Raw genomic sequence first — 21,217 nt, forward strand, 5'->3', positions numbered from 1 at the left:
CCTCCCCCACAACCCCCTCCCCGACTCCGAGCCCGTCTTTTAGAGCCCGCAGGGAATTAGCGACTTGATTCCTAAAGCCCGCGGTTTTACAGATGGGGAAACTGAGGCTCAGACAGGCAGGGATTTGTCTGAAGTCACGTAGGAGAAGAGTCTTGCTCCCAGCTTTGCGGTGAGTTCCTTGTGTCACCTCAGACAAGCTGTTTTCCTTCTCTGCACCTCAGTTTCACTCTCCCTAAAAAGAAGCAGTTGGTCTAAGTGGACTTAAGAGCTTCTTCTTCCCTCTCTGGCATTTTGAGGTCTAGAAGGGGGGGGGGGGTGTTAGCCTTTCAGGTGTCACAGCCCCCTTAGGCTGGGTGGTGGTACTTTGTGGCTTGTTGCCTATGCTCAGAATAGAAGAAGCCTCAGTTAGTGGCAAGTTTAAAGTCTAAAGTTAGGGGTTAGTGACAGTAAAGATCAGCTTTTTCTCTTACAGGTTCCCAGACCCTGATGAAATCCCCCTTAAGAAGCCCTAATCTGGAACAGCAGCTATCTCTTGGTGGGGAGTAGCTAGGGGGGACAGAGGAAAACCCGGTACTCCCACAGACAGTGTGTGGACACAGTGGGACCCTATAATTGCCCTCAGTTTCCCTTGGGTCCTTTTTCTCCACTGAGAACTGAAACGTCCCTTCCCTCCCACATCTGCCCCATAAGCATATCAGAGGGTAGGGCACATTTAGGAGATAACTGGCAGCCTCCTTCTGCCCCTCACCCTCGTTAGCAGCTAAAAGCTTTAGGGACCAATTAGAAGTAGGGCCAGTGGGACCTGTGGGGTAAGGGAGAGGGAAGTCAATCCATCTCAACCCGGGTTACCTGCAGTCTCCTCTGAAGCCAGCTAGGGAGGGCTTTGGAATTAAATCGTGTGTATGTGTGTGTGTGTGTGTGTGTGTGTGTGTGTGTGTGACAGAGAGAGAGACAGAGAGAGACTGAGAGAGAGACAGAGAGAGACAGAGAGACAGAGAGAGAGAGAAAGAGAGAGAGAGACAGAGACAGAGAGAGACTGACTGAGAGAGACAGAGAGAGAGAGAGAGAGAGAGAGAGAGAGAGAGAGAGAGAGAGAGAGAGAATGAATGAATGTGTGTGTGATATTTTGGCCACAACTCCATTCTAACCACTGATAGGATGAGGCTGAGACAGAACGGGGATTTATTTACAGGAAACACTCTTGGTTCTACAGTCAGCATATAGAATGTGCTTAATAACTGTTTTGTTGTTTAATTGAATTGAGTCTGGCTAGAAGTGTACAGGACTGGCCTGGATCAGTTTCATATGGCTTCCTGGTTTTTCACCTCCTCCGGTAGGTCTCCCAGATTGAATCAGACCGATTCTGAATCAGACTGAATCCAGACCCCTTCTCCATCATCACTCAGTTTACTTTGTGGCCTTTCCTTCCTTCTTTTAAAAGGGTTCGAGTCACATAAGCCCCTTTGTGCAACAACAATCGTGGGCTTCGCGAGATAAAGGATCCGAGTCCCAATCCCAACTTCTCTATTCTTGCTGATGCATCCTGGAACCGTTCACTTATTCTCTCTGAGCCTCAGTTTCCTGGTTTGTAAAATGAAGTTTGTGTACTAGATGAAGTCGAAGTTCCTTCCAAGCTTTAAAGCCATGACCCTCTGTTTCCCAGTAGATTCTGAGAGAGGTTGGGCTGGGCTGCTTTGGGGAGGGAGAGGGTTTGAGCAGGAAGGGTAATGGTCAGTGGCTAGAAGGCAGAGGCCCAGCCCAGGCCTGGAAGGAGGGGGAGGGTGTGGGCTCCTGCCATTAGCGTTACTCACTGGCTTCCAATGTTTGCCAGAGTTGACTGGGGCCAGATGGATGGGGCCCGGGTTGAGTGGTTCCCACTTAGGCAGGAATGCATACCCGCTCCAGCCAGGCTCATTCGAGGAGCCAGCCAGGAAGAACAACATCCCAACCTTTAGCCTCGAAACCCACTTTCTCCTTCAGCCTGCAGGGCACCCTCTCTTTGGGCTCGGGGGCCCACTCGGCCTTGGCAGCTTGGAGGCAGCAGCAGTGCTAGGAATAGTTCTTACCTACTTCCCACGCACCCCTCTCGCCACTGCACCACCCACTGCTCCCCCCATTCTGAGGGCCTGGGGGAGGGAGAAAGTGTTCCCCAGAGGAATCCTTCGCCCTCCCCAAGGCCCATGCCTTTAGTCTGGGGCCCTGTGTGTTGGGATTGGCAGGTGAGGATCTGGGGAGCCAGGAGTGAGGGGCTATATATGTATGCGTAAAAGGAGGTCCGACACGGGGGATCACAAGGAAATCCCCACTCTTGCTTTCACAACATCCTCCCCCCGATCTGATTCTAGGGCTTGTCCTGGTCAAGGGAGTGGGTCGCCCTCCTATCACATCCATGACTTCTCGCCCCCTCCCCTTCCTTCAACCCCTTCCCAGGTCCGAAGGTGAGTGAGAGGGAATACTGAATGCAGCCCCCACCTTTCCAATTAGGAGACCTTCGGCCGGGCCGGCGTCTCCCATCCAGGCAGCCTCAGGACTAGGCTGAGGTGTCCTGAGCTTTGGTGGTCCCCCACTGGGGGGGGGCGGGGAAGAACTGAGATTCCTAGGACCATCTCACAGCCAGCTTGAGAAGTTGGGGGCGGGGGGAGGAGGAGCGAGGCCGCGGCGGCCTCGGCGTTTGCCTGGACAGGGGGTGGGGATAGGGAGGCAGAGGCGGAGCTGGGGGACGGGGCAGACGGGAGGCGGAGCCCTCGGACTGCAGGGGGTAGCGGGGGAGCGCTTCGGAGAGGCCCTAGAGTCAGCGATGGAGAGGAGGCGGCGGGAGGGGAGCGGGGCAACCGGGCCCAAGCGGGAGGAGCCCGCCTGACCAGGTGAGCCAGGAGGGGGCGGGGGCGGCCGGCGGGGGCCTCCGTGCGGCAGGGGGCCGGGGAGGGCTAGCAAAGGCCCCGCTGACGTCTCCCCCATCCCGTCTTCATGTAGCAGCGTCCCCCGCATGGAGGGGAACCGCGTCCGGAAACCATTCAGGAGCCGAGGCCCAGGGAGCGGCCGCCAGCCCCTCAGCCTCCGGACTTCCCAAACTTTCTCAAACTTTGCCCTTTCCCTCCAATCCGGCCCATCTTAACCTGGTTCTGGCCGTCGCCTCTCCTCTCCCCCCACCTCTCCCGCCCAGAGAAGCCCCCGCCCCCGCCTGGGTTCCAGCGCCCCTCGCTCTGAGCTCTGCCTGTCTGGGCCCAGCCGGATTCGGCCCGGGATCTCCCTGTCAACTTTTGCGAGTGTCTCGGACACTTGGACCCACATGCTCTATCTCGGGCTGATTTGGGGCAAACTCGGGTCCCGCCCCCGTCGGCCGAGCTGGAGGGAGGGCCCGGCCTGTGGGCGGAGGAGGACACCTAGCCAAGCCTACGGCCTCTGCACCCGCCCCCACCCTCCAAGCTTGAAGGCATAAGAGGAGGACCCTGCTTATTCAGTCTCTCACTCTCATCTCTGCGTTTATGACTGTCTTACCTTGATTTTGCTGGGGCCCGGGGTCTGGACGGGATGGGGGGTGGGGGGAAGTAGGCGCTGGTCTCTCCCTGTCCGAGCCACGGGGCTGGGGGGCCATAAGGAAGTCAGTTTCTCTAGTCGTGAGACTCCTAAGAACTCCTGTTCCTGGAGCTAGGGAGTAAAAAATGTGCGTACGTATGAGCGTGTAAGTGTGTGTGTGTGTGTGTGTGTGTGTGTTTATAGAGGGAGGAAGGTTCTTTCCATGTTACAAGGAGGACACCTATTAGGGAGGAGGCCCGTAGTTATCAGAAGAGGTCTAGAGCCAGGTGTTTGTTTACCCGAAGGCAGATGACAATCTTGATGAAACTCATCCGTAAGATAGTTTAGTGGAGAAAGCCCTGGACAAAGCAGTTTAGGAATCAGCCATCACTTTCCAGGCCTCGGGCCTCAGTTTCTCCTCTACTACAAATCGGGCTGCAGGAACCAAGGCTCATTACAGATAATGGTTGATGTTAGCTTTTTTCACCTTAAATGGACTGCGGGTGGGTAAGAAGGGTATCCATGAGCATCTATCGCTCTAGCTCTGAGTGTGAAAAGAAGCGACTGCTTTCAACCCCAAGTTAGGCGCTGATCTGCAAGAAGCACTAACACGCTAGGGTGGTAAGAAGAGAGGTTTGAGTAAATAAGAGTTCCTATTGGACACCCAGCCCTTGGCACCCTGGAAGAGACATTAATTAGCCCCTGCAGCCCAGAAAGATGTCAGCTCTTAAGTGGTGGTGGAGGGGAGCACGAGGACCCTTGGTTCTCCTATAGACCCCCCCCTTCCTGATCCTTCCTCATACTCCTTCCTGATCTCCAAGGCAGCAGGACCCCAGAGGACAGGAATGGGGTTATTCCTTACCCCTACTCCCACCTCAGGATGATTTCTCCCTAGCTTGAGATGGCCTCTGCAAGGCAGCGATGACTACCAGAGATGACAGCTGTCAGTGGCAGGATCGGGGTAGTCCATGATAGGGGAATGATAGGGAGAGGGTTAGGGACAAACGTGACGCCTGAGGGCTGGGGTGGGGGGAGAGTGGTGATGAGGAGTGGAGGAAAGGAGGCCAGGGAGGCAGAAAGAGGGGGGATGATTCATCGAGAAGGAGCCTGAATTGGAAACACTGCAATGTGGGGAAGTGTCCCGGAGAGGCCAGGGAGGGGAGGAGGGGGAGGAGGAGGAGGACGGGATGAAGAGGCACATCCCAGGGAGGAGCTAGGCTGGCTGGCACTGAGGTCCCCTGGGTCGTTCCTCCCCCCTCCCAGGCTACAGCGCTCAATCCCAGTTCTTGTTCCTTTCCCCTTCCTCCCTTCCCCTGCAGTCTCTCCATAGTACTCATATTCACTCACACAGAGATGGTTGTTTTCCTAGCCAAGCTCCAGCCCGGGGGCAAGCAGGGCTTCCTCTACTCATCTTAACTATCTCACTGCCTCCTAGATGTGTGTGGGGAGGAGGGGGGGAAGGAGGTGGCGAGAGGGGGAGGAGAAGATCGCAAGGATGGAAGTATCCTACCTTACAGATCCCTGAATTTGTAGAGATTTCTCCTCAAGTCTTCAGCTTCTCCCTCTAAGTACCTGGGTTAGAGCTGTGTAAAGCTCTAACCTGGATCTCTCCTACTCTATCAGCTTTAGTTCTGGCTGAGGATTGGTTTGGAAGGAAGCTGGGGGTGGGGGAGATCGTAGTGACTGGTCCTCCCAAATATACAACGCCCCCCCTCCACCCCCCTCCGCCCGGAACGGAGACATGCGGGCCCTCGCCCGGGCCAACAAGGTTTGCCGGGCTAGGTTAAGGGTGGGCGGGAGGTAGGGGGAGAGCCCCCAAAGTTCTCCCTCCCGTGGGTCCCGGGAGCCACGTGCGCTGGAGATGGGGGGGTGGAGGGGGTAGGGGAGGCGGGGCCGTACTCACCCGTAGAGAATCTGCCGCTGCGGACACCTCGGGCCCTTGCCCCCAGCGCAGCCCTGCAAGGAATCGGGGGTTGGGGGAGCGTAGGGGGCGGCCGGAGTCAGCCCAAGCTGGCCCCGGCCCCGAGGAGCCTCCGGATGGGGCGGAGAGCGCGTTGCGGCCCCACTGCCCTCAGCCTCTCCGCCGGCCCGGCCGGCCAACTCTGGCTCCCGCCGCGTCTCCCTGGCTCGGAGCTTCGCTGCGGAAAACCCGAGCGGGGGCGGCTCCCCGCCTGCGGCCCCGGAGAATCCGGGGGCGCCGGGAAGGGATCTCCAAGCGGGCCCTGAGAGCAGCACCCCATTCTACCGAGGCACATCCCCAGACAGACCGAGGCTCCGGGGCCAGGGCGCCGAACCCGGGCGTCCGGGCTCCGGGCCCCGTCGGCTGACACTCCTTCTCCCTCCGCAGAGAGCCCTGACGACGGGACGATGACTGCAGGGAGCCCCGGAGCCCGCGGGGAGGCACAGAGCCCAGGGTCCCCTGGTCTGCCCTCGGCCCCAGCCCGAGCCTTCCGCCGCCTGGGCCGCCGGCGGCGCCTGGGCCGCCGCCGCTGCTCCCAGCCCGAACTGCTGGGGCTCCGGGCTCGGCTGCGGCTGCGCTCGCCGTCGGGGGCCTTCGCGGCGCTAGGGGCGTTCGTGGTGCTGGTGGGCATGGCTGTGGCCGTGGCGGGTTACTGGCCCCACCGTGCGGGGACGCCGGGGTCCCGGGCGACCAACACCACGGCGCCGGCAGAGATACGACGGTCGGGCCGTCTCTCGGGCCCCTCGGAGAAGCTGAGGCTCCTGGGACCCGTGGTCATGGGCGTGGGCCTTTTCATCTTCATCTGCGCCAACACGCTACTCTACGAAAATCGAGACTTGGAGACCCGACGGCTCCGCCAAGGAGCACTGCGGGCACAGGCACTGCGACCCCCCGACAGTCCTGCCTGGGACGGCGGCTCCAGGACTGCCTTACCGCCGGGGGGAGCCTGGCAGCCCGAGAGAAGAGACTTTTCGCCCCTTCGGGGCGCATCCCCCGTCCCGTCCGTGCGGAGCTTGCGTTCGGAGCCCCCGAGCCTCCGCCCAGCCCTGCCCGCGCCGCCGCTCACCCGGTGGTCGCTGAGGGCTCCGGGGCCGCGGGGAGAGCCCTCCCCACCCTGGAGCCCCCGGGGCAGGCTGGGACACGTAGTCATCGCCGTGCAGCCGCAGGTTCTCGCAGCGCACTCCAAATCGCTGGACTTGGGCCGAGGAGGGGTGCTCCTGGGAACCCCGCCCGGCCGCGATCGCGCCCATCGCAGCTGGCCCCGCCTGGACCTGCTCAGCCTGGGAGGTTATACCAAATTGGACGGCGGCGGGGACTTGGGGGCCCGGGTCTGAGGAGCTCCAAGTGCATACTTCTACAAGACTGCGGTGTGTGCACGGCGCGGTGGGAGCGGGACCGAGGTGTCCGCACGCCATCACAGAGCATCTTCCAGACACCCAAGTCGGCATGTAGACCTTGAGCTCGTCCCGGGGCTTCCAACGATCGTTGTTCTCCCGGGTCTGACTAGTGGGAGAGGAGAGCCGGAAGCCAGACCAGCTGTTCCTGCTCCAGGCCTGTAGCAATACCTGGAGTACTTATTTCGGGTTCTGACAAGTTCTTCCTCTTGGCCCGGGTCATCCACTGATCTTTGATCTGCTAAGCTGCCTCCCCAAGTCAAGCCAAAGCTTGGTGCCGGTGGGCATGGTGACATTTTAACGAATGTGGAGGGGTGGGGAATGGGATGGGGAGAATGGATAAGACGCACTGCAGTTCAGTGATTATTGCTGGGACCTAGAAATCCATGAGACTGTCATTGCAGAGTGCTGATGTGCTTTGGGGAAACAGGCCCAGGGTGCACATCCCAAGACTCTTCCTCAGTTACCCAGCCACCCCACTCCCAGTTTATTCCTTAGTTCCAGAACTACCCTAGTGCCACAGGGTCTCAGTCCTAGTCAGAGCTCCGTCCCTCACCCCCCAAGCACCTCCCGGTTCCACGGGGGCCTAGTTCCAGTTGGCCTGGGAGAGTGGCTGCTTCCCAGAAATCCTTTACAACTAACTTGGAAGCTGCCTTTTTGGCAAGGTAGGCGCCAGGACCCAGAATAAAGGCCAGATTTGGGTTCTCTTCCCATGATTCATTTTTGCTAAGGACATAAGAAGACCAAGTTATAGGAAATAAGCAGAACAAGTCTTTGTTTGAAATTTATTGAAAAAGTCATACAAGCAGCAAGACCGACCCAGTATATCTAAATACTATCACAACCTATCCTTCCTCTCACTACCAAAGTCCCAAATAGCAGATCTGATCATCACTTAATTTAATCTAAGGATTTTCCAGTTTGATTCTGCTGCCATAGTTCCTAGTTCATCAAGAAATGGAAACAGCTATTCAATACAATACATAATTGTGAGGGGTTTTTTTGTTTTTGTTTTTTAATTTACAAACCTTCATTTTTTTTTTCCTTTGCAACTAAAATAATACATTTGAAACGGATTTGTAGAAAGGAAACCTAGACTGGGGACCAAATGGGTGGAACAGGATCTGGACAGAGGAAACCAGTTAGTGCTGGAGTGGGGGCTCGGATTCCCCAAGTCTCTCCTTTCCTGCTCCCCCAACTGGATACTGAGTGGGCCTGATAATGCTGTAAACAGAAGCTCTGGATAGCCTGCATCTAGGGATGATAGCTGGAGCTGTGAAAGAGCCATTCCCTGCAGTCTCATCTTGGGGTGGAAGAGAATAAAACTGTAGAGAAAGTTGTCTGCGTGTGTCTTGAGTTGCTTTGGTCAGTTCCTGCTACGCTCCCAAATCTGGGAGGGCTGCCATCTTTTTCCATATTTTCCCTGGGGGTGGGGGAGACATAGAAGAGGGGAGGGAAAAGAGACCATCTCCTTTGCCTCTGTTTCTTTTCAGATTTAAAATACAACAGGCAGAGAAAAATCCAAATAGTCTCTGCATGTAATACCAAGTTCCTGTCAAGGGAAGGAGAGAAGAGAGGAACTATGGGACAGGGAACACTGCAGGCCAAAGATCCCCACTATGCTTGAAAAAGCAAAGAGACCCACAGGGGAGATCAATGTTTGACTAAGGCTGCACAAGTATTATGAGTGAGCCCCTAGTGAGCCACGGGTCCGCTACTAACTAGCTGGGTAACAAGGGCCAAGCTCTTTAATTTCTCTGGTGATTAGTTTGCTTCAGTCATTGAGAGGACCCTGCTCTAAGGATGTATGGTGGGATGAGGTCCAGCTCATGTTGGTGCTTTCAAAGTCGTTATCACTCATGCTCCAAAAATCACATCACACCTTGCCAGGGAACCTCAGTCCTCCTCCTTGCCCCAAAGAGTAGCCTCACACCAAACTTCCTGGGCCCCATGGGACATTTGCTCATGTTCTCAGCTCTTGGCTCCTATTCTGTCTGTGTGAAGATGACACCGTGGGCCTGACCTCCACAGAAAGAGAGGCTCAGGGATGTTTCCCCCTACTAATGGTGATGGGCTCACAGGGAGCCTTCCACTCGCTCTGGCCCAATTCCCTAGATGACAGAGGACATGCGCTTGCCTGTCTGAGTCTCCCCCCACTCTTCCTGGGAGTGAGTGGGCAGCTTCCTCTTGGGGACTGTGGGCTTTGCTGTATTATATACCTTGCTCCCATCACTCTCTTGACTGGGGGGCTCTGTCTTCATTGGTTCCATCCTGAATTGGCCTTTGTGACTAAAGCACCATGTGGGGGTCTGCCTTCTCCCTAGCTCACCAAGGCTCACTTTTTTCCCTTGCTGGGATCAACTCCAAAGTAAGTGGGTGCTGATGGCCTGCACTGGCATCCCTCTTGGTCTATAAGTTCTAGAGCAGCGAGGCCACGGAATGGCAGCCTGAGAGAGGCGGCTGGCCTGAGTGAGCTGCCCCTCTGGAGCTTGGACAAGCTGCTGCCTGCCTTTCTTACCTCCCCCTGCAGCTCACCTTGGCTTCATCCTAGGAAGCCCCTGCTCCTTTCTAGTTCCAGATTAGGGCCCAGTAGGATGTTTTGGACTAAAGAAGCAGGCCAATGGGAGGACCAGTCACCATGAGAGAAAATGCTCAAGTCTAGGCCCCAGCCCTGGGATAGGTTAGGCAGGTGCCTTGGAGACAGGCATAGGGAAACACTGCAATCATGAATCCTGAGATCATTAGTTCTCACACTTCAAAACCAAATCCAGCAAGCCTCAAACAAGAAGAAAAGTCAAGCCTTATGAAGGAAGACATGCTCAGATTCCCAGGTCATGCTACAATCCTGGGAAAGGAGACAAAGGTCCCAGGCCCAAGAGGGCCTTGGTTTAGAGAGCAATTCCTTTTGGCAGGCCCTTGTGGAGAGAGAAGCGGCCAGATCCGGGTGTTCTGACACTTCCAGATCAGTGAAGCTACCTCAGGCTTCTTGGCAGAATCTGACAGTTCAAGGCCGATCCCAACACTGTCCAACACATGAGCAGCGCGTGGTCAGAAACAGACTGCCTCTCACACCTCATTAAGCCTCCCCATAATCCCTCCTGAAGCCATTGGGTAAGACAAGATTTTCTGATGCATTCGCTGATCGTGCTTGCTGGGTGAATGCTGCACAGTCCACTTGGGTGGTCAGCAGCTGTTGTTTTGAGACTACTGTTCAGGGAGTTTGATCTACTGTGTTGGGGAGGGGAGGCTGTTTCTGAAGGGGCCAAAAGGTTAAGGAGGTGGGTGACAGTTCCATGAATGTGCTTGAGAATTCACAGTATCATATATTTGAAGTTCCAGTTTCTTTGCTCTAAATAGCTACTGAAATAGCTTTTTGGGAAAAAAAAAAAAAAAAGTGTTAGAAAGAAAAACACTACATTCGCAGCCGAGGTCTCTGCCCATTATGGTGTGCATTTGGCTCCCTGCCCATGATTCACAGAGGAACACCCTTCTAATCAGGCACTAGGGAGATGCCTCCACTACCCTGGGCTTCAATCATACGGATGAAGTGAACTCATTGGCTCCAGAGAGAGAAGAGTTGGTTTTTGTAGCCACGTCTGTCACGAAGATGGTACAATAAAGAACAGAGACCGATAACCTGGCTTTCTCCTCCAGCACAGTGGATGAGGTTCTTGTGAGGCAGCAAAGCCCATGGAATGGTCAATGCCTAGGTCCGAAACAGGTATGAAAAAGTGAGGAGTGCAAGCCACCCTGAAAAAAATCACCACCGATTAGCTAAAAAACAGTCCATAGAGTAAAAAGCTGGGCAGTTTCTGACATCACAATCTAGAAAAAGCTATGGCAAAGGCTCAGTGGCATCTAGAAGAATCCCACATCATTAACTCCAAATGCAAAGGAAGATGAATTTTCAGTGATTTTAGAAAAATCTTGAAAGTCCAAAGCCTGAACGCTGAAGTAAATTTCCTTATAGTCCTGTTAGTTTTCTCCAAGACTGAAAAAGGAGTGGGGTGAGATTCCTGGAGGAAAAAAAAAGAAAGGCAGATCTGAGAGAGAATAGGGAGAAAGTCAAATCAGCTTATTGTGCTTTGACTTACAGGCACATGAGATTACAAATGGCAAATTTGGGGGCTAAAAATCACATAATCTCAAAACTCAGAGGTGATCTAGTCTAATAGTTCTTAATCTGGAGTCCATGGTTCCCAAGGGGGTCTGTGAACTTGGATAGGAAAAATATCTTTATTTTCACTATCCTACAACTAAAATTTAGCATTTCCTTCAATTATTTAAAGACATTATTCTGAGAAGAGGGTGTTCATAGATTTCACTAACTGCCAAAGGGGATCGTGACAGAGAAAAGACTAAGAACCCTGAACAACATACCCAACAAGTAGTCTCCAGTTTTCTTTGTAAGCTCTTTAGTGAAGGTCAGCCTACTGCCTATTGGGGCAGCCCATTCTTCTTTCAGACAGTTTCCCTAAATCTACCTTTCTACAGCAAAAATGTGGCTCTGCTCTCAGGGCCAACAGACCAAACCTTGCCCCCTTCTATGTGACATCCCTTGCAATTCCTGAACAGACCTCAGTTACTTCAACTGATCTTTGGATTACTGTCTCCTGGGTACTCTCCAAACTGTTCATGTCTTACTAAAATGTGGGACTCAGAATTGAACACAGGTCCCCAGGTGTGGTATGACCAGGGCAATCTGGTCACCTTCCTTGCTCTGGGTACCATGTTCCTCATCATGGGGCCCACGATTATCTTTGTTTCTTTGGCTGCCATGTTGTAGTAAGGACTCAGTGAGCATAAAGTTCATGAAAGTCTCCAAATCTTAAAAGATCTAAAAGGGCAGCATTCATCTTGTCTGTAAAGTCCTCAACTTGAATTTCTATAGTTTTTTAGAGAATCCTCCAATAAAATCAGCTGAATACTATCTCTACTTTACAGAGAATAATGCCAACAGTTGAGATTCCCCTAGCATTTTAAGGTTAGCAAAGGGCTTTGTATCTAGTATCACACTTATCAGATGCTAACCTGAAGCTCATGATTTTTGCAAGGTCACATAGCAAACACATTTTACAAACAGGGTTCAAACCTAGTCTCCTGAGACAAGTGTCATTTTGCCTATTCTAGAAGAGGAGGGCAGAGGAGATTCTGTCAAGTTGCAGTTAAAAATACAATGGCTCCCTATCCTATCCATTCCTCACTTCATTTATCCATACTCATCTTTGTCTTCACCTCCCGAGGTCCCAGCTGGCTCATTCCTGCTGAACAGTGGTGATACACACTCTGAGGTACAGATCAAAGTCAGTCTTCCTAAGTAATATTGTGGGGACCCTTAGGAACACCTTCTTACCTGAGTTACTCCTCAGCAATCTCGGTCTCCTGATGGACAACAACCTTGGTCACTGACATGTCGGGATGCTGCTCCTTGGCTTCTTTGATTGCCTGAACAAGGACCTATGAAAGAGAGTTGAAGAAATTTTTAAAAAGTATATCTGAGTCCATTTACAAGGAAAGAAAATGGATTTAAAAGAGCATCTGGAGATTTTCATGAACTTTATGCTCACTGAGCCTGCAATACAACATGGCAGCCCTTCTTCTACCCTGAGGCCCTAACAAGTCTAGGTAGGGCAGCATGGATGCTAATCTAACCTGATTAGGTCAGAGGAGATAAAGTCCAGCTCCTGGCTAGATGGCAGTAACAAGTGGTAAGATCTGGTTGCTTTGGGGGAAAAGGGGGGGTGGGGGGGAAGAGCTCACCAGATGCTTTTGAAAGGATTTACAGAAAGTGTAAGTCTAAAGAAAAGAAGCCTGCACTAACAGCTCAAAAGTGGAAGAGGCTGGAGCAAGGAGCAGGTGAGCTCTCTATCCCTGAAGAGCTTTTAAGACAAGATTGGGCAATAACATGTTAGGAACACTGCACAGGTGATTCCTCCTCAGATATATACTGGAATAAGATGACCTGTACAATGCTTTTCCCCCTCAGACATGTGAAGCAACAGAATGGAAGAAATTTTAGGGCAGAAGTAGCTTGATGGAGTCAAGTTAAGAGGCTGGGAAGGGAAAATGAAGAAGGAAATCTAAGGGAAGAAGAGGTAAGAGTAGATCAGAAAACCTAGCAGAAGCTAGAGAAGCAAATACAGAGAAGCAAATGAAAGATAATGTGAGAAAGGAGAAAAAACTAAAAAAGGGGTAGAATAAGAGGAATAGAGATTTTCTATAGGGGCAACACCTAAGTGAAGCCTTGAAAACAGGTAGAGATTTTAAAAGTATTCCAGACATGGGGACAGTCTACACAAAGCAATGGAGGTGGGAGATGGAATAAACAAAGAGAACATTCCATTGTCCATTTGGGCAAAAAACATAGATTACAAGTAGTAGTAACAAGTAAGGTTAGAAAGGTAGTTTGGAAGCAAATTATAGGGGCCAGCATAAGAAGCTTGTGTTTTATCCTTGAGGCAACAGGGAGTCCCTGAAGATTTTTATGGAAGGAAGTAACATGGTCAAACTTTCACTTTAGTGAGATTATTTTAGTAGCTATATGAAAGAAGGTTTAGGGAGGGAGAGGGAAACAATAAGTGAGGAAGGGACAAACAGAAAGAGAGACAAATGGACTAGAAGTATGAAAATTACTTTGGATGCCATTATGATATTTGGGTTCGAAGTTATGAGAACTCAGCTCAGGGAGCTGTAGTGAAGTCAGACACAAGCATACACCTGGGCATCAGGTAAAGAGAGGTCAAGAGAGAACAGAGGTGTTAATTTAAGGGAGCAAGTTCCAGGAGTACAGGATGGAAGCAAGAACACAAGTAGAAGAAACAGTTTCATTAGTTCCCCAAGGAATTTACATTTTACTAGGGCATACAACAAGGTGACTTGGTGGAAGCAGAGAACATTCACAAGAGGAACAGAAAGACTGACTTTGTGCCTGTTGAGCTGTCCCATGAAGAACGATAAGGATTCTAAGACACAGAAATGAAGAGTGGGTACAAATGCATGAAGCTGAAGGCTGGAATAGCTTATGGACAGTAAACCAATAAGCATTTAAGGGTTTACTCTATGACCAGTACTGGACTAAGTATGGAAAGATAAAAAGCAGAAGATTAAAAAATGATCTAATGGGGAAGACAACATCAATTTACTAGGTACATACAAAATAGAGAAAAGGGAAGTGGAAGGTAATCTTGGACGAAAAGGCCCTACCAAGTGAGCAGCCATGGTAGACCTCCTGTAGAAAAAGAAATTTGAAACGAGTCTTTTTCCTCCAATTTATTTTTTTTAATTTACTTTTTTTGGGTGACTTTTTGAGTTCCAAATTGTCTGCTTCCTTTCACCCCAATTCCACATTAGAGAAGGCTACCATTTCAAATAAATCTTTATGTGGAACCATACAGTACATAATTCCATATATAAATTCTTTTTCTGGAGGAAGATAGCATCTTCCTGTATAAATTCTTTGTAGGTAATTCAAATGTTCGTCTAACCTGAGTGGTTAGCTTAGTCACTCACAGTAACCCTTTGAATGTTATTGGTGTTACTGCACACAACATTCTTTTGGTTCTGCTCTTTCACTCTTCATTATTTCATGAAAGTTTTCCCATGTTTTTCTAAAATCTACCAGTTTATCATTTCTTACAGCACAGCAGTATTTTATTCAAAACCATATATCAAGTATATACTATACATATATATATATGTTGTATATATATATATATATATATATATATATATATATATATATATACAACTATATTCCACAATGTGTTTAGCCTTCTCCAATTGATGGGCATCCATTTAATTTCCAATTCTTTGTCACCATAAAAAGAGCTGCTCTAAATATTTTAGAATATATAGGTTCTTTTCTCCCCAATTACTTTGGGGAGGAGACCTAATAGTGGTATTACATACAGTTTTACAACTCTGGACATAATTTCAGATTGCTCTACAAAATGGATGAATCTGTTTGAAGTTTTATCAACAATATATTAGTTTCCCAATTTTTTTTCATTTCTCTTTCACCAATCTAATAATTGTGAGATAGTAGTTCAAAAAAGTTTTATTCTGTATTTGTCAAACAATGATTTAGAGTATTTTTCATTTGATTGTATGTAGTTTTGAATTCTTCATCAAAAAACTGCCTATTCATATCCTTTGACCCATTATCCACTGGGAATGTGCAGTGCCTTGAAGGAAACCAAAGAGGTTAAGTGGTGGTAGGAAGCTAAAGTTGTAGACATGGAGGACAATCCACTTAAAGGCACAAAATGCTATGTGGAGGAAATGTCAAGATGGCCTGTGTAGTTGGACTGTGGGACCTGTGTGGAAGGGAGCTTTAAGTGCTGGGCTGGGGATATATGATGTTTAATCTATAAGCAACAGCAAACCAGTGACTTTGAGGAGAATGGGAGTGATCTCAACAGAAACAAGATAGATTTGGAGAAACAACAATTTCGAGGAAAATGCAAGTTCCATTTTGTTTATGCTGAATTTAAGATGCTGATCAAGGCAGACATGCAGGCGAAATTTTGTAATGTGGGGAACTAGTGCTGTGAAGAGAGTTTTAGTCTGGAAACATACATTGAGAATCATCTACAAATAGATGTTTTTCTGACTAAACTCAGCAGTTTGAGAGTCAGAGATCATATCTTCTAGTTTTTGTCAGTCAATCAGTAAACATTTATCAAGCACTTACTGAGTGCTAAGTTATAGGGGGGAGGGGGAGAGATACAAAAAAGGTAAAAGACAGTCCCTGTCCTTGAGAAGGAGACAACTACAATGATATACCCACAACACACACACACACACACACACACACACACACACACACACACGATAAATGGAATATAATCAACAGAGTGAAGGAACCTGTATGAAGAGGAATCAGAAATTGCTTATTGATCTCCTGTGGCATTAGTACGAGCACAGGATTGGACAAAGAATAGGTACAGCAGGACACTATGTCCAGTTCTAGGCACCAGATTTGAGGAAATAGACCAAAAAACTGGAAAGTATTAGGAACAGGATCATCAGGATGCTCAAAGTTCTTAAAATCATATTCCATGAAGACTAACTGGGGCAAATGGAGCAGTTCAATGTGGTGCAGAAATGTGGTGGGATCTGGGGAAAGGCTGCTATCTCCTTTACTCCAAAACTTAGAGCTATCTTTATTTGGCTAAGCCCAGGGCTGGTGAGCAGCAGTTATGGGGAAGTCAATTTTGGTTCCATATAAAACTCTTCCTAACAATCAGAGGTCTAGAGGACGAGTGGTCTAACTAGTCCCAGCTTCCCCGGCTGGACTGCTGCTTCCTATTGATTAAAAGAGGAAGAATAGTGGGATTGTTAAAGATTTCTTGGGGGCTAGACTTATGTCCTCTCCCTTTCTCTACCACCTTAGTTTCTAGGCCCTTTCTATTATATGTCCTCAGCTTTATATTTCAAACCTGACTCTAGCCCAGCAAGGCCGGGTCGGGGTTTTTTGGTTTTTTTTGTTTCTGCTTTTTAGTTGAAAAATTATCTGTATCCCTAAGAAAAGAAAGAGGTGGAATTAGATTTGGCAATGTTGTTGATGATACCAGAGGTACAAACTTGCAGCTTTTCCACCCTCTTTCTCTCCAAGCTTCACAGCTAGCTAATAATCAGGAATAGTAAGTCTGGCCTTTTATTCTCTGATTGACCAAAGCAAGCAAATCACATGTCAGAGCTGGAAGGGACCCCAAAGACACAGTGAGTTAAGGCAAGCCCAGAATCCTCCCCAGGGCTCCCAGTGCTTTCCCCACCACAACATGCTCATTATGTCTCATACGCCCAAATGTACAATAAACACAAGCCACTTCCCATGATATTGCTTTACCAAACAGCAGCAGGGCTAATTTCCTGAGTGCTGATTTTCCACCCTCCTGAGTGTGCACAAGTAGTATGGAGCTAAATCTTCTTCCTCTAGCTTGTTTTGCCTAATGTCCTTTCATTAATTAATTACTGACAGAAGTTAGGGTAGGGGAAGATGCTCAGTTCCATGAGTCCTTTAGAACAGGGCCTAGATCTTCTACTCTTGCATCCCTCAATACCCAGAGCTGTAGCTGGGTACAAAGCAGACAATAAAGATGTCTATCAGATTGTGAACTCCCCACAGGGAGGGACAGTCTTTGTCTCTTTTTCTTTCTTTTTGTAGAGTTCAGCACAGTGGCCTGAACATAGTACTTGCTTCAATAAATCTTTATTGACTGATCTTTAACTGGGGCTTCACTAATCCATTACCTCTCCTACCTGATCATGATCAATGTCGCCATCTCCTGTGATCACAATTCTTTTTTCAATCCGAGTCTCTGAGATTCCACCTTTTACTGTCTACAATTAAAGGGATATGGTTATTAGGGACTTTCAAAACAAAAGAGAGAGAGAGAGAGAGAAAGAGAAACTTTAAATTGGCTGCTGCTTAACAACTGGATCTCTATTTTCATCCTTTTCTCCAAGATCTCGTTTGGATCTGTTATGATGATTGGAACTAAAGCTCCTTGGATACCTGAAGTCGACAATACAAAAATCCTTTTTCTTTTTTTATTCCTGTTCTTTTTTCTATTTCACTGATTAAGGAAAGCTACCATAGAAGGGGCAAGAGAAAGAGGGGAAAGAGCACTGGTCTTGGAGTCAGAACCCTGGAACCTCAATCACTTTCCTCTCTGGGGCTCAGCTGTCTTCCCTGGAGAGGCAGCATATCATGGCAGATGGAGAGCTGGCCTGAGAATCAGGATGATCAATAGTGCTTTAAGGCTTAAAAACTACTTTACATCCATTATCTGATTTTGCCAACCCTCAAAGGCAGGAATTTTCATTATCTTCATTTTACAGATGAGGAAAAGTGAGGGAGATGGTGGTGATGTGATTTGCTCAGGGTCACATATCTAGTAAGTATCGGAAGCAGGATTTGAACTCATGTCCCCCTTTTGACTCTAGATCCAATTCTTTGCTTTTTCTACATACTTTGGTCTGAGTTTAGAGGGGCAGGAAAAGAAATTGATGGTTCATATTTGTATCAATCTTGTGAGGAAGGCAGCATAAGACTGTTTTGCAATAATACTGTAGACAAGTATGATCATTTCCAGTTCACAGATGACAAAACTGAAGCTCAAAGTCCTTAAGCAACTAAAGCCCAACCTGGGTAAGTGATAGAGTCCAGCCTTTCAACCAAGTGCAATGCCAGAGAGCTGAACACTGGGTAAATGCATTAATGTAAAGCATTCATTAAGCCCAGGGCCAAATCCTACTGGAATGGAGAGGTACAAATAGAAGCAAGGGCCTTCCTGACTTGGGGGGAACACAGAACACAGTGGAGGCCCTCTGAGGAGTCGCCCTGATAGGAAAGCGATGCCCTTCTCAGGCACCCCACCCCCCAGCTGAAAGTGAACGCAATACAATTGTGCAGCCTTTTCCTTGCACTATCTTGCCTCACAGGGCTAGGCATTCCTACCTCAATAAACATGTTTCTGGAAGCCTGGCTTGCCAAAATAGACTCCCACTCTTGGCAGCATGTTGTAGAATAGACTAGAATGGGGAAGAGACTTAAAACAGGAAGACCACTTAGAAGGCTGTGGGAAGAATTCAGGCAAAATGGGAGGAAAGCCTGAGCTCTGCTGGTGGCTGTGGGAGGGGAGTGCCAGGACTGCCTTGCCTGGAATAGAGATCACAGAAGGTATCTCTACCCCATTTTCTTTGCCACCTGTAGAATTTAGGTACAAGTAGTGGTCCCAGTCAGGGAAATACCTTTAAAATGGCCTTATGACTTTGAATTTCCCACAGAATTCCCACCTCCATCTTTAAAAGGTCCTAGTAATGAAATTTCTACTTCACATTTCCACTGTTGTTAACTCAGTAATGTGAATGGCTCCTTCCAACTCACCATTATCTGTCTAATTCTTCTGAATATATTATATTGAGAAAACTGGGGTCTCCAGGGTAGCAAACTGATAAAGATCACAAGTCACACTACTAGGACAAAGACCTGTGGCTTCCAGATCCCTCATTTCAGTACTCCTTTCTTTTGCTAAGAGGCCTCAGACACTGCTTTTGCCAGCTAGTTCACAAAGAAGCCATAGGGAATTCAACAAATCGGTAACTTTAAAATGGACAAAGAATGTTAAGAGCTCCCTCTTCCTGACCTTCCTATTTCTGACAGGCTCCACTATTCTTCCAGTTTCAGGTTCTTCATCTTCTGTGCCCTCCCCAGTCTCTCGATCATTCCATCCTCTGCCAAAATGCCATTTCTACCTCAGACAAGATCTCTCACTTCAACCCTTCATTCTGCTCACACAGCCAACATCTGAACTTAGATCCTCTTGCCTCCTGCCTTCAAGTGTTTTTTCCATTCCACTCTATTCTGTAACCTGTTGCCACGGTCATTTTTCTTCAGTGAATCCCTGGCTATGTGACTCCCCTTCTCAGCTTACTCCAGTGGCTACAGAATATAACTATTGTTTAATTTTCGGAGCCCCACACCCATTCTGGAGCTTCACATGACATTACCCCTCCCCCCCAATCCTCCCACTGAAATCCAGCCAAACTGCCTTCCTCGATTCCTCTCTCACCACACTCCCAGTCATCCCTCATGTCTGGAGGGCAGTTTCTACTAAATTTTATGGCACTGGGGATTTCTCTTCATTTAATATCCAGCTTAGGAACCACCATCTTCAGAGAGCTTTTTCTAATCTACCAACTGCTAGTAACCTCCCTCTTCTTATACTATCTTATAGTTAACTACTTTGTGTGTGGATACATATTTGACTTTGTATCACACACACACACGCGCGCGCGCGCGTCCCTTTCTATTAAAATATACATTCATTTTGGGTAGGATTTGTTTCATTCTTTGAACCTATATCCCTAGTGTCAGGCACTGCAACAATTAATAAATATTTGATATTGATAGTTCTTTTTAGCTAATAAAGTGCTTTTCTCATAACCAATGACCAGGGTAAGTAATGAAATTATTAATACCCCATTTCACAGCTGAAAAACCAGACCAAGAGAAGATGTTATTTTCTCAAAATAAACTTTGTAGAAGGGACTTGAACATATGTTTGTTTGTTTTTAATATATCTAACACTTAAAACAACATTGTATCACCTTGTATCCTCAAGACTTAAATTAGGAAGGGATCTTTCAGTGTTTCCTCCCTTTCGTCAATGGGCACTCAGTATGCTATTGTGGAAATCAGTATTCAACTTCCAGGCAGGAAGTCAAGAGATTTGAAAATAATTCTGCTTGGGGGACAAGGTGGAGCTCTACATCCTTGCCAGGACCATAGTATTTTGGGGAGGAAAGTAGTCAGTTCAGGGCTCCAGCACCTACCAACTTCCCTTTCTACAACAGTATGTTACCTTAGTAATCTGAGTCGTGGTGGTGCTACTTGTGGTCTCTGAAGTAATGGTCTGAGCCGTCAGCAGGACACCAGGGTCTAAGTCACCATTGCCTTCATCGGTCTGCAGGGAGAGTCATATACCACCATTAAGCATCTTACTGGGGTAAGATGACATTAAGAAGGATATAGGATCTGCCACTTCCTTGGCTCAGTTGCACATTTTAAAATAATAACCCAAGTCCTACAGAGTGAATCTTGAAGTACCAGTCCCTCTGACAAAATCAGCCCGAGTAAGGAAAGGTTTGGTCCCCTCTGTGGCTAAAGAGGCAGTGACAGTCTAAGGCACAGACCTCTAAACGGTAGGCTGGAATGTGACCCTGGCTAATGGCAGGGCCAATACTACTGGAGTCCCATGGCCTCGTTGCATGGGCATGGGACTATCCTGAGAAAGGCAAAAAATCACATCTCACATGAACTGGAAATAGAAAAAGACATCTGATGGAAGATCAGGAGACGGGACCCACATCTTAGAACCCATTTCTACACATTATATTGTTTCTACCTTTATTAACAAAGTTAATAACCATGAAACAAGGCAAAATTCAACCAATTCACTTAAAGGATAAGAATCAACAAGCCATCTTTTTTATTAACCTTTTTATGATGATGAAAGTAAGTTAACTCTGAAACTATTCTTTCATCTGGAGGGATCTTTCATGTACATGTCATCTTCCTCATTAGAATATAAGTTCCTTTAAGGGAGGGGCTGTTTTCACCTTTTCTTTGTTTCCCAAATGAACTGAATTACTCATAGATTACAGAAAATTAGGCGAGTAATAAAGAAAGAGAGGGAAAGACAGAGGAAGGGAAAGGAAAGAAAGAGGAGGGGAATGGAAAGGTGAGGACCTGGCAGGTTAAACATGGGAAGAAAAATTAGGCTTCCGAGGACAGAACCAGGAGCAGCATGTTGGAGCTTCCCAGCTCTAGCAGCTGTAC

The 21,217-nt window shown here is 48.4% G+C and overlaps 2 protein-coding genes across 26 annotated transcripts in view; one reads left to right on the forward strand and one right to left on the reverse strand.

Moving 5' to 3' along the window:
• Positions 1 to 2,727: 2,727 nt before the first annotated feature.
• TMEM200B (transmembrane protein 200B) lies at positions 2,728 to 6,911 on the forward strand. 2 transcript variants are annotated; one of them, XM_031962452.1, is made up of 3 exons: positions 2,728 to 2,864; positions 5,140 to 5,284; positions 5,864 to 6,911. In XM_031962452.1, exon 3 carries the CDS (start codon positions 5,884 to 5,886, stop codon positions 6,808 to 6,810), a length of 927 nt encoding a protein of 308 aa, XP_031818312.1. In that variant the 5' UTR covers positions 2,728 to 2,864; positions 5,140 to 5,284; positions 5,864 to 5,883; the 3' UTR covers positions 6,811 to 6,911. The 2 variants fall into 2 exon arrangements, with proteins under 2 accessions (XP_031818312.1, XP_031818311.1); XM_031962451.1 differs by lacking the exon at positions 5,140 to 5,284 and having other exon boundaries at positions 2,729 to 2,864.
• Positions 6,912 to 7,641: 730 nt separating this feature from the next.
• Positions 7,642 to 21,217, reverse strand: part of EPB41 (erythrocyte membrane protein band 4.1) — a 210,193-nt gene continuing 196,617 nt past the window's right edge. For 15 of the 24 annotated variants that reach the window (XM_031962445.1, XM_031962435.1, XM_031962426.1 and 12 more), the window contains 4 exons: positions 20,241 to 20,342; positions 17,125 to 17,214; positions 12,224 to 12,327; positions 7,642 to 10,886 (listed from right to left, as the gene is read on the reverse strand). In XM_031962445.1, the coding sequence (XP_031818305.1) occupies positions 12,229 to 12,327; positions 17,125 to 17,214; positions 20,241 to 20,342 (291 nt within the window). In that variant the 3' untranslated portion in view covers positions 7,642 to 10,886; positions 12,224 to 12,228. The remainder of the gene's footprint in view (positions 10,887 to 12,223; positions 12,328 to 17,124; positions 17,215 to 20,240; positions 20,343 to 21,217) is intronic. The other 9 variants (XM_031962420.1, XM_031962437.1, XM_031962431.1 and 6 more) reach the window with 2 other exon arrangements.

Source organism: Sarcophilus harrisii, chromosome 3, assembly GCF_902635505.1.
Source record: "Sarcophilus harrisii chromosome 3, mSarHar1.11, whole genome shotgun sequence".
NCBI classification, from domain to species: domain Eukaryota; kingdom Metazoa; phylum Chordata; class Mammalia; order Dasyuromorphia; family Dasyuridae; genus Sarcophilus; species Sarcophilus harrisii.

Bases quoted from the DNA above. Each gene is read 5' to 3' on its own strand.
- TMEM200B (XM_031962452.1), top strand. From the start codon at position 5,884: ATGACTGCAGGGAGCCCCGGAGCCCGCGGGGAGGCACAGAGCCCAGGG.